At 35.5% G+C, this 12,798-nt stretch overlaps 1 protein-coding gene across 4 annotated transcripts in view; it reads left to right on the top strand.

Moving 5' to 3' along the window:
• Positions 1–12,798, top strand: part of SOS1 (SOS Ras/Rac guanine nucleotide exchange factor 1) — a 151,924-nt gene that overhangs the window by 89,339 nt on the left and 49,787 nt on the right. For all 4 annotated transcript variants that reach the window (XM_045978794.1, XM_045978792.1, XM_045978791.1 and 1 more), the window contains 2 exons: positions 3,367–3,477; positions 3,555–3,653. In XM_045978794.1, the coding sequence (XP_045834750.1) occupies positions 3,367–3,477; positions 3,555–3,653 (210 nt within the window). The remainder of the gene's footprint in view (positions 1–3,366; positions 3,478–3,554; positions 3,654–12,798) is intronic.

Below are 12,798 nucleotides of genomic sequence, written 5' to 3'. Positions count from 1 at the left end.
GTATAGATATAGATATACAATGGAATACTATGCAGCCATCAAAAAATGAAATCTTGCCATTTGCAATGCCATGGATGGAACTAGAGGGTATTATGCTGAGCAAAATAAGTCAATCAGAGAAAGACAATTATCATATTATCTCCCTTATATGAGGAATGTGAGAGGCAATGTAGGGGGTTTGGGTGTAGGGAAGGAAAAAATGAAACAAGATGGGATCAGGAGGGAGACAAACCATAAGAGACTCTTAATCTCACAAAACAAACTGAGGGTTGCTGGGGGGAGGGGGCTAGAGAGAGGGTGTTTGAGTTACGGACATTGGGGAGGGTATGTGCTATATATTAATTTAAAAAAAAAACCAAACTTCTGTTTACAAAAAGACACTATAAAGTTATAAGAAACATGAAAGAATGAATTTGAACTTTTTGCCTCACTCCATATACAAACAAAATGGATCTAACGGAAGAGCTAATTATAAAACTCTTAGAAGAAAGCATGGCTTAATCTTCACAACCTTGGCTTTGGCAAAGGATTCTTAGATATGACACCCAAAACATGAGCTACAAAACAAAAAATACATAATTCAGATTTGGGTGCTGATAGGAGGGAGGGAGGTGTCATTGTAAAAGGGCAACAAGAGAGGGGCACCTGGCTGGCTTAGTGGAGCGTGAGACTTGATCTTGGGTTTTGAGTTTGAGCCTCATGTTGGGTGTAGAGATTACTTAAAAAAAAAATAAAATCTTAGGGGCACCTGGGTGGCTCAGTGGGTTAAAGCCTCTGCCTTCAGCTCGGGTCATGGTCCCAGGGTCCTGGGATCGAGCCCCACATCGGGCGCTCTGCCTGGCAGGGAGCCTGCTTCCTCCTCTCTCTCTGCCTGCCTCTCTGCCTACTTGTGATCTCTGTCTGTCAAATAAATAAAATCTTTAAAAATAAATAAATAAAATCTTTAAAAAGTTTTCCTTAAAAAAAAAAAAAAGGCAATAAGAGAGATCCCTGTAGTGATAGAAATATTGCATACTTTACATCAGTGTCAATGGCCAGATTGTGATATTGCACTATATTGTGCTATTGCAAAATGTTACCATGATGGGAAACTGAGTAGTGTGCACACATGAAACTACATGTGAATCTAAATTATCTCAAAAAATATATATTTATACAATAAAATGTTATAGAGTTTAGAATAAATGAATGGAAGAACCATATTAATACAAATGGATAAATCTTGGACACAACTTTGAATGTAAAGTGCAAATTGCAAAAGAATAAATTATGGTATTTATATAAAGTTTGAAAACATTGCCTTATTTCTTGATACATATGTAATTATATAAAAACATACATGGAAATGATAAAATTCAAATTCAGGACAGTGATTTCCTTTGGGGATCAGTAAGGGAGGAGATAAGCTTGTGAAAAGGGGACTCAGGAAGATCAATTACCACGATGGTGTCTTACTTTTTTTTTTTAAAGCTGAAACAAGTTTATAAGATCAAATTGAACTATTTTGAGCCACATGGTGAATATAGTTATGTTAGGTTTTTCTCTGTATTTTTCTATGTGTTTAGAATATTCTACATTTTAATCATTAATACACAATTACATATATTGATAATCAAATTTTTATGAATCTTTTAAGTATTGATTTTAACCTATAAACTAATCATAAAATTTGTTAACTTATACCAGGATTCTTAGAAATGCTTGCAATTCTGTGTATTTATCCTCAAGAATAAAACTGTGATGAGAGGTTGGATTCCTATGTTAGTAGTTAGTTTTTTTCTCTACTGAAACGTGCTATTTTAGAATGATAATACTGGGGACCTTTTATTCAGTGCTTACTATGTACATGCATAGTAAGCATTTGCTTATGATACCTCATTTAATTCCTAAAACAACCCTTTGAAAGTAGGTACTATCCATTTTTCAATGAAGAAACTGGCTTAGTTTATCAGAGCTCACACAACTAATTAGTATAATCAGAATGGGAATTTGGGTCTCTGTGACTCTAAAGTTATGCTCTTAAACCACTTTGCTGTATAGCCTTTACTTTTTGCATATAGTTGTCCTAAAAGTTCTGTAGTAAATTAGAGTTCATTGAAAGAGGGGGAGGGCAAACATTATTTGCTGTACCAGATGATTTCTAGAGTTCAAGAGACCCATGATAAAAGCATCCGATCACATTTTTATTTCTCTCTCCCATCCATTCTGCTCATACCTGACTCCTTTCTGTTATTATTTTTGGAAAGTTACCATCTGTTCTTGTAAAATCTGGAGTGGACTGCAATTTCCAGTGTTACATTATCATAGACATTTTTAGTTGGGAAAGCAGTTGAAGGACTTGAAATTGGGAAATGAATCAAGAGTCAGTTCAAGGAATTTAGGATGACTTAGGACTTCATATGCCATATTGTATTTCACAAAGACTAGAACTCAGGTCTTCTGATTTCTGATCTTGTATTGTTATTATTCAGTCTTCCCTTAAAAAAAAAAATCTAAGAAACTACATTAAGGGTAATGAACATAAACATCATTTGTGCTGTCAGTCCCTCTTCCTTCTGTCCTTCTCCACTAGATGTCCTCTTCCTCTTTCTAGAATTCCCCATCCTAGAAATGAGCTCTAGCTAGAATCTAGAGCGCAATTTTCATAAGTTTGTTTTGTTTGTTTTTTAACAAGGAATAGGGCAGAGGATGATTCCTTCTAAAATCAAGACACCGATTCTCTTTTTCCTCAGGAATCATCAAAACCAATAGATTGTACTCTTTTAGACCTAACCATTCAAATTGTTTAGTTCATTTATGATTGATGATAGTAGAATTTTTGGCAATTTGGATAAACTCTTGTTTAATTGCTTGTGAAAACTGTAATAATTTTAGATGATACAAACAGCTACCTCTGGCTTGAAGAATGTGAAAGTAAAAGTCTACCAATAAGAAATAACCATGAGAAAATAAATGTTGGATGCCCATATTCCAAAGGTTTATACTTTACCTCATTGTTGATATCTGTATTTGTTGTTGTTCCAGCTAAATTTTGTTTTCCAGAACCAAAGCCTTGCCATTCTTATGACCACTTTTGTTGATAATGCTCTCCTAGAATCCTTTGAGGAGAGGTGTCATAACCTATAAGGATATCATTATTCATCAGAAAGAACTGATTTACTTATCTCTTCTGGAGAATATTAAACTTGTCCTTAATTAAAATCATAATGGATAGCCATGTAATTTTGTTTGGGGCTTAAAAAGAAGCATATAACTGTGCTAGCTTCGATGTGCCTAGAATTTAATCTTTCTGTATTTCTGTGGTAAGTTATTTAAGTTTTAACTTGGAGAAAGATTATTTATGTTTTACATTCTTTATTTTCTAAGGAACTGGCATTTGATCCATATGAATCATACGCTCGAGATATCTTACGGCCTGGTTTTCACGATCGTTTCCTTAGTCAGTTATCAAAGCCTGGAGCAGCACTCTATTTACAGGTACAGTAATTTTTAAATCAAGATAGATGATGTCTGAAAAGTAAACTTAAAAAAAAATTAATTACTTTGTTTTTTAGTCAATAGGCGAAGGCTTCAAAGAAGCTGTTCAGTATGTTTTACCCAGGCTACTTCTAGCCCCTGTTTACCACTGTCTGCATTACTTTGAACTTTTGAAGGTAAGAAAACTCTTACTGCTATTTATAAAACATTCAGATGTGATGCAGTTTTTTTTTACCAATTTAGTTGTGCGTAATTATGTTAGCACCCAAGAACATTAATCTATATCTAATTGTTTTTTCTAGTTAAGAATAAAATGTAAATGAGTCTGCAAAAGAGTGCCATATTTTCTCCAGGTCTACTAGGGATTTTTAGAGCAATTATCAGATATTTTTATCTTGTGCCCTTTTGCTTACGTAGCCAGTTGTTTAGAAACAATCTTGGGTTACTGCATCCATGTCTCTTTTTTCGGACCTCAGCAGATTGATTCAGGCACTTAGCTAAGGGACCCAATGAAGAGAGAAGACCAAAGTAATGGAGAATATTAATCACCTAATTTTCATCGCTCAAGTTTATAACTATCTCTATACAACAGCTTCACATTACCTTAGAAATAGTGAATTATATATAATCCCAGTAAAAATTCCTTACTCAGTCACAGTTCAAAATATGCAGTTTAAGAAGTACTGGCTGAAAGGAAAGGATTTTGAGTTTTTCCCCCTTTTACACACTGAAGTTAAGGAAAAAGAGACACTTTACCTGTATAAGTTATAATTCATTGGTATAACTCAAAGTGATTTACTTTTCTGGTGTCTGGGTGGCTCAGTCGTTAAGCACCTGCCTTTGACTCAGGTCATGATCCCAGGGTCCTGGGATCGAGCCCTGTGTTGGGCTCCCTGCTCTGAGGGAAGCCTGCTTCTCCCTCTCCCACTCCCCCTGCTTGTGTTCCCTCTCTTGCTGTGTCTCTGTCAAATAAATAAATAAAATCTTAAAAGAAAAAAAAAGTCATTTACTTTTAAACTTCTTATGTAAACATCTAATGATATCTTCTTTGGACTATGGATAATATGTCCTAAAAAACATAAGGGTTTTTTTTTTTTTTTTTTCAAAAATTTAAAATAAGGGATGAAATAATAAAGATACTCTGTTTACCCTTAATGGACTAGCCCCAAAGAGACAAAATAAGACATGGGTTAATATTATTATTTCTTTAGCTTTTAAAAAAATGTTTGCTTCATTAAAGAAAAGTTCTATTTAATATCATGATTCTGTTACGGAAAACTTATTAGTAGAAATTATATTTACATTTTGCAGAAGTACATGCTGAAATGGGCTCTCTATAATGAATCAGTGAATGATGTCCCACTCTTTTTACATTGTAGTGATTTGGACCTTAGTTAGATTCTCAAGTAGGTATGTTTGAACTAGAGAAGGACCAAGGGAGGTAAAGGATTTAATCACCAAGCAGAATTACAGAGCTCTTAGCTTTCCGTTTGAGACTGAAAACAGCATACCATTTAAGTTCTTTGGTAATATAGAATGATTATTTTAAGAGGATAATCAAGAGGAAGCCTTTGTTATACAAAACCATTCTTTACAAAGAATTCATTATGACAAACCATAGTCCTAACAGGATATTTGCAAACAAGTTTGTTACATAGAATCTTTGTTTGTAATAGTTTATGTGATAATGGGATTTTAACCCATTAACTATTATGAACTTAACTATATAACATTAACTATAATGAAATTCTGAAGCATTAAAAGCCAGATGAAACCCAGAAGGATTTTTTAATTTATAAATAAGAACAAGAAGCTCTGATGAAAGTTGAAAAGGCTGTAAAATCTAATCATCTTAATAATATAAGTAATTATTTACTCCCCCAAGTACAGGCAATTAAAAATGTTTTAAATTGTTAAATTGTGGTAATAGAATTTTTAAATTAAGACATCATTCAGGAATTTAAAAGATTTCTACTGGTTTAAGCGTATGTATCCCTAGTTCATCTTACTGCCTAAGGTTGCACTACAGAATTGCAGTATATTGAGTTGGAAACCTTGCCTAGTTAATCCCACGGACTGTGATCCCTCCTTTTTATTCTGCATCCCCTCAGTACTAATGTATTATTTGTACTTATTTTCAATTTCTGTTTGTTGGTATGTTGCTTTTAAATATTTTCATTGAGCAGTATTTTTAAGGAATATTCTTTGAGATGCTAGTTCCATGAGATAGTCTAAATAAAAAGTTGGGGGGGATATGTGCACTGGTCAGATATGTTGGAGAAAGACTACATCCTTAATTATATACTCCTAGAAATTTTCCAAATACGTTATAATATTTAGACTTTGTAAAATTGTGCAATAAAGCAATCTAATGGCTTTCTAGGGTTTCCCAAATTAATTAAACCATGAAACCCTTCTATATTTTTGTTCTATGTTTGTTGAAGTATAATTAACACACAGTGTTGTATTAGTTTCGGGTGTGTATTATAATGATTCAGTGATTCTATACATTACTTAGTGCTCCTTGAGATAGGTGTACTCTTAATCCCCTTAAACTACTTCAGGGGATTCTCACCTACCTCCCCTATGCAACCGTCAATTTGTTCTCTGTATTTAAATTTGTTTTTTTGTTTGTCCTCTTTTTTTCTTTGTTGTTCATTTGTTTTTTTCTTAAATTCCACATATGAGTGAAATCATGTGGTATTTGTCTTTCTCTCATTGACTTATTTCATCTAGCATTACACTGTAGGTCCGTCCGTATTGTTACAAATGGCAAAATCTCGTTCTTTTTTATGAACAGATAATATTCCATTGTATATGTACACCACATCTTCTTTATTCATCTATTGGTGGACACTTGGGCTGCTTCCATAATTTGGCTGTTGTAAATAATGCTATAATAAATGGAGTGTGTATATCTTTTCAAATTAGTGTTTTTATGTTCCTTAGGTAAATACCCAGTAGCGGAATTACAGGATCATATTTTTAATTTTTTGAGGAACCTCCATACTATTTTCCATAGTGTCTGACCAATTTACATTCCCACCAACAGCACATGAAGGTTCCTTTTTCTCCACATCCTCGCCAGCACTTGTTATTCCTTGTGTTTTTTATTTTAGCCACTTTAAGTGGAAGGTGGTATCTCATCGTAGTTTTGATTTGTGTTTCCCTGATGATTAGTGATATTGAGCATCTTTTCGTGTGCTCTGTTGTCTGTATGTTGTCTTTGGAGAAATGTCTATTCATGTCCTCTACCCATTTCTTAATTGGATTATTTGTGGGTTTTGGCATTGAGTTGTATATGGGTTTTTTTGGTTTTGGTTTTGTTTTTTTAAAAGATTTTATTTATTTGTCAGAAAGAGAGAGCACAAGTAGGCAGAGGCAGAGGGAGAAGAAGTTTCCCCACTGAGCAAGGAGCCCAATGCAGGACTCAATTCCAGGACCCTGGGGTCATGACTTGAGCCAAAAGCAGATGCTTAACTGACTGTGCCACCCAGGGGTCCCTAAGTTTGTTTATTATATATCAGGGATAGTAACCTCTTATTGGATCTATGATTTGCAAATATCTCCCATGCAATAGGGAGCCTTCTTATTTTTCTTCTTTGTTTCCTTCACTTTGCAAAAGCTTTTTATTTTGGTATAGACCCAAAGTTTAATTTTGCTTATTTTCCTTGCCTGAGGAGATATGTCTAGAAAAATGTTGCTATAGCCAATATCAAAGAAATGAATGCCTGTTTTCTTCTAGGAGTTTTATGGTTTCAGATCACACATTTAGGTCTTTCATCCATTTGGAGTTTATTTTTATGTATGGTGCAAGAAAATGGTCCAGTTTCATTCTTTTGTATATAGCTGTCCAGTGTTCCCAGCACCACTTGTTGAAGAGAATGTCTTTTACCCATTGCATAGTCTTGCTTTCTTTGTTGCAGACTAAATGACCATGTAAGTGGGGTTTATTTCTGGGGTCTCTATTTAGTTCTTTCGATCTATGTGTCTGTTTTTGTGCCAGTGCCATACTGTTTTGATTACTACAGCTTTATAATGGGGATTCTGATACATCCAGCTTTGTTGTTCTGTCTCAAGATTGCTTTGGCTATTCAGTGTCTTGTGTAGTTTCATACAAATTTTAGTATTATTTGTTCTAGTTCCATAAAAACTGTTAGTGTTTTGATAGGGATTATGTTAAATCTGTAGATTGCTTTGGGTAGTATGGACATTTTAACAGTATTGATTTTTGTAATCCATGAGTGTGGAATATTTGTGTCTTTCCATTTGTTTGGGTCCTCTGAGTTTCTTTTATCAATGTTTTATAGTTTTTGGAGTACAGGTCTTTCACCTCCTGGGGTTAGTTTATTTCTAGGTACTTTATTATTTTTGGTGCAATTGTAAATTGGATTGTTTTCTTACATTCTCTTTCTGCTACTTCATTGCTAGCGTATAAAAATGTAACAGATTTCTGTATATTAATTGTGTATCCTGAGACCTTACTGAATTCACTTACCAGTTCTAGTAGGTTTTTGTTTTTGTTTTGTTTTGGTGGAGTTGCGGGCATAAAACCCTTTTAAAACAATAAATTTCTGGGGCATCTGGGTGGCACAGTCGGTTAAGCATCCAACTCATGGTTTTGGTTCAGGTCATGATCTCAGGGTCGTGAGACTGGCCTGGTGTCAGGCTCTACATCCAGTGTGGAGTCTGCTTGGGAGTCTCTCTCCCTCTCCCTCTACCCCTACTCTATCCCTGTATGTGTGCTCACACGTTTTCTCCCTTTCTCTTTCTTCCAAATAAATAAGTAAATCTTTAAAACATAATACATTTCTGGAAGTTACTTTGTTCTCTGCATTTCACTAACATTAACACTGCCTTAGTCCAACCTCGCTCCCCGCCCCCGTGCCTGCCATCCCCTGCATGTCTTGCTGGGACTACTGTATGGCCTTTATGCCTCATGGAACCTTTAGTTTAAAAAGTGCAGTGGGTCCCTATCAGCTTCGACCCAAAGTCTAAATTCTTTAGCCTCTTTCCAGCTCATCTCAGTACCTAGTCTTGCCCACCTTGTGCTTTACCCATAAGAAAATTTTTAGCAGCCCTGGATATATCAGACCTGTTCAGAATTCCACTTTGCTTTTGTTCCTGTTTCCTGGACTTTTTCTCTATTTATGCCATCCCCTTTCATCTGAGAAATTCCTACTTGTCAAAGAGTTTGTTCAAATCTTGGTTTTTCTATCAAGTTTCCCTTGGTTCCCTAGGCTCCCTAGGTTCCCTTGGTTCCTTTTACTGAGTTCTCTCTCGTCATACTTCCTCATAGAACTTGTCCCATTTTTGTCTACCTCGTTTTAGACTGTGCTCCACACAGAATGGATGTGAGCCCTGAGTAGCTTTGAATTCTCATGCCTAGTAGTGTCTGGCACTTAGACAATAAATACTTGTTAAAAAAATAATGGCAAAAATAATAATTTCCTTAGAATTCCTATAAATGTCTTACCTTTTTGAAGAAGCTTAACTATAAATTGTATATAATTAACCTAATGTTGGAAACTTAGAATTTTTTAATAAGGTTTATTTATTAATATTTTTATTTATTTATTTATTAGAGATTGAGCTCACTAGCAAGGGCAAGGAGTAGACGGAGAAAGAGACAATCTGGGACCCTTGTGTGGCACAGTTGGTTAAGCGTCCAACTCTTGGTTTTGGCTCAGGTTGTGATTTCATGGTGTTGAGATCAAGCCCCTCATCAGACTCCATGCTCAGCACAGTCTGCTAAAGTTTCTTGCACTCTCTCACTCTTCCCCTCTCCCCTGCCCTATGCTTGCTCAGGCACACTCTCTATAAAATAAATAAATCTTTTAAAAAAATAAAAAGAGGAAGAAGAAGAAGGAGAGAATCTCTAGCAACTCCCTTCTGAGCACAGAGCCTGATGCAGGGCTCAATCCCATGACCCTAAGATCACGATCTGAGCCAAAATCAACAGTCGGACGCTTAACAGACTGAACTACCCAGGTGCCCTGGAAACTTACAATTCTTTAAACTTTATAAATTCAGAAAGTAAAAGTTTAGTTAAGTAATTAAGACTTGAATAGTACTGAAACTGAAAAATAATACTCTTTTTTCTATGTGAAGTTTGATTTGCTTTATTAAACAAATTTAGAGTTGTTACTTGGGACTGTGTAAATATGTTGACCATATAATCTAAGGAAAAGTAAGTTCCCCTCAATTAAAAAAAAAAAAAACTGGATTCAGATCTATATTGTTATATGTACATTAGTATATTCATTTCCTAAGGCTGCCAGAGCAAAGCACCACAGACTGCGTGGCTTAAAAACAACAGAAATTTGTACTTTCACGGTTGTGGAGACTAGAAATCCAAAATTAGGGTGTCAGCAGAGCCATAGTCCCTTTAAAGACTTTAGAGCAGAATCCTGCCTCTTAGCTTCTGGTGGATCCTAGCAATCCTTGGCATCCCTTGGCTTGTTGATGCCATCACTTCATTTCTTCCCTCCATCTTCACAGGGCTTTCCTCATAGCTCCACGTTCTTCTTTTATCTCTGCATCCAAGTCTCCTCCTTTCTCCTACAAAGGTGCTGAGTCAACAAGTGTAGGGCCCACCCTAATCCAGCCTGACTTTATCTCAACCTGATTGTATCTTCAAAGACCCAGTTTTCAAGTAAGATCGCATTCGTAGGTACCAGAGGTTAGGACTTGAATATAGTTCAACCCATTACAATTAGTTTTTGGTATGCTATAGAATTATATTCATTTTTGGTTTTCTGATTTTCCAGTGTATAATGTCTTTCTTAAACCAATATATACATATATTTTTAATTAACCCAATTTAAGTATAATTTCACACTGATCATAGACTTTAAAATTAATTGTAGTCACAAAAATCTAGTGAAAAGCCAATGGACTTGTGGCAGGATGGGCTATAGCCAGGTAAAAATGGATAGGAATTCAAAATTACTAACAATCATCTGAATAAGACTAAGTGTATATAATTGGGTTTGGGGTTATCAGGTATGCTTTGTCTTAAATGAAAAAATAGAAAATTTAACACTTAAAATCTCTATACCTTTCTTAGGTTTTATTGGTAATAAAAAGTACAAGATTAGCAAAATAATTGAGAGAAAACATGTTTGGGTTTAACTTTAACACATCATAACAACCATGTGTTTTTAAGTAAGATTAAATTGAGGACCAACAGAATAGTAAGTATTATAGTTGGTGTTATTTCATTATAACATTGCAGTGTTTATCTTGGTCACAAGCTTTATTTTAGAAAATAAGAACACTAACAACTTTAATCTGAAGACTCACGTGGTTAGACTCTTTCTCTGTATTAAAATTTAACATTTGGAGTGTCTTGCTGGCTCAGTTGGTAGAGCATGTGACTCTTGATCTTGGGATTATAAATTTGAGCCCCATGTTGGGTGTAGAGATTAAAATAAAATATTTAAAAAGAAATTTTAAAAAAATGTAACATTTAGGGCACCTGGGTGGCTCAGTGGGTTAAAGCCTCTGCCTTCGGCTCAGGTCATGATCTCAGGGTCCTGAGATCAAGCCCCATGTCGAGCTTCCTACTCGGTGGGGAGCTTTCTTCCTACTCTCTGCCTGCTTGTGATTTCTGTCAAATAAACAAATAAAATCTTTAAAAAAATTTAACATTAAATTTTCTAATATTCCTAGATTTTTGCATAGCAGACTGATTTGAAGATTGACCCTTTTTCCTCAGAAGATCACAAATATTACAAAAATTGTAGCCACAAATGTTCAAGTACAGGAATTGTGGGAAAGGATTACAGATAAAAACTTAGAACTGAATGGTACAGTGAGTGGAAAATTTAGAATAAAAAATTGAGAAATGTTAAAATTAAGAGATTTCTATCCCCCCAAAATAGTCTTTAAAAAAAAAAAAATGTTGAACAAGGGGCACCTGGGTGGCTCAATGGGTTAAAGCCTCTGCCTTCAGCTCAGGTCATGATCCCAGGGTCCTGGGATTGAGCCCCAAGTTGGGCTCTCTGCTCGGCAGGGAGCCTGCTTCCCTTCCTCTCTCTCTCTCTCTCTGTGCCTCTCTGCCTACTTGTGATCTGTCAAATAAATAAAATCTTTAAAAAAAAAAAAAAAAAGAACTGTGACAGAGGGGCACCTGGGTGGCTCAGTGGGTTAAAGCCTCTACCTTCGGCTCAGGTCATGTTCCAGGGTCCTGGGATTGAGCCCCGCATCGGGCTCTCTGCTCAGTGGAAAGCCTGCAGGCATAAACAAAACCTGCAGGCTTGTTTGTGCTTGTGCTCTCTCTGTCAAATAAATTTTTTTGTGCTCTCTCTGTCAAATAAAATTTTTTTTTAATGCTACACAAAACAAATTGGAAGGGCGAAATATAAATTGTGCTACATCATACACTTTGAACACCCACTAGTGGCCTTCACATAGTATGCCCAAAACTCTTTGTAAAGAAGGCTGCCCTGTAAACCCTACGACAAACACGTTGTATACATTTGTTAATGGCTTTGATTTGGTGCTTTTCCAGTTTGGGAGCTGGACAATATCAAACATCTACACTAGATCATTTTTTATCTATTTTTTTTCATACTTTGCATCTGGTTTAACTGCTCTATGCTTCAGACCTTTTTTTTTTTTTTTCTTAAGATTTTATTTATTTATTTGACAGACATAGCAAGAGCAGGAATACAAGCAGCAGGAGTGGCAGAGGGAGAAGCAGGCTTCCCGCTGAGTAGAGAGCCCAGTGCGGCTTGATCCCAGTACCCTGGGATCATGACCTGAGTTGAAGGCAGATGCTTAAAGACTAAGCCACCCACATGCCCCCAGACTGTTTTTTTGTACTGCCATGAGATGATGACTTAATACTAGCAATAAGAGAAGACTTAGAAAACGTAGATTCTGTCATAAAAATAAGCCCAATGGAGGTCTGTTTTAGCTTCCATTCCGTTGAACTAGATGTCTAAATTTTGAAATTCTTATCCAGAAACCATGGACTCAGAGCAGTGAGCTTAAATGGTATTCCATCTGACTGTAGACATCAAATGTCTGAAGTTAAACATAAGATAGTGTAATTCAGTAGCCATTGTAACAAGAAACAGTAAACAGCTGACTGTTGTACTACTCTAATTTTAAATTTTAAATCAACTAAACTGAGGTGCATTTATAATTTTGGTAATCATCTCTCTGCTAAAAACAGGGAGATGGATTTTTTAAAGTACCTTATTTTCATAAATGAGTGTTATATCTAACTCTTTTTAGGGTTGATATCCTGTTTAAAGTTTCAGACTCCTTTCCACACTTCAGATTTTAACTTGCTTTTACATTATGCTTGCA

This window comes from Meles meles, chromosome 15 (genome assembly GCF_922984935.1).
Source record: "Meles meles chromosome 15, mMelMel3.1 paternal haplotype, whole genome shotgun sequence".
Taxonomy (NCBI): Eukaryota; Metazoa; Chordata; class Mammalia; order Carnivora; family Mustelidae; genus Meles; species Meles meles.
Note: the sequence above shows the minus strand (reverse complement) of the source record. Positions and strands in the feature narration are given on the sequence as shown.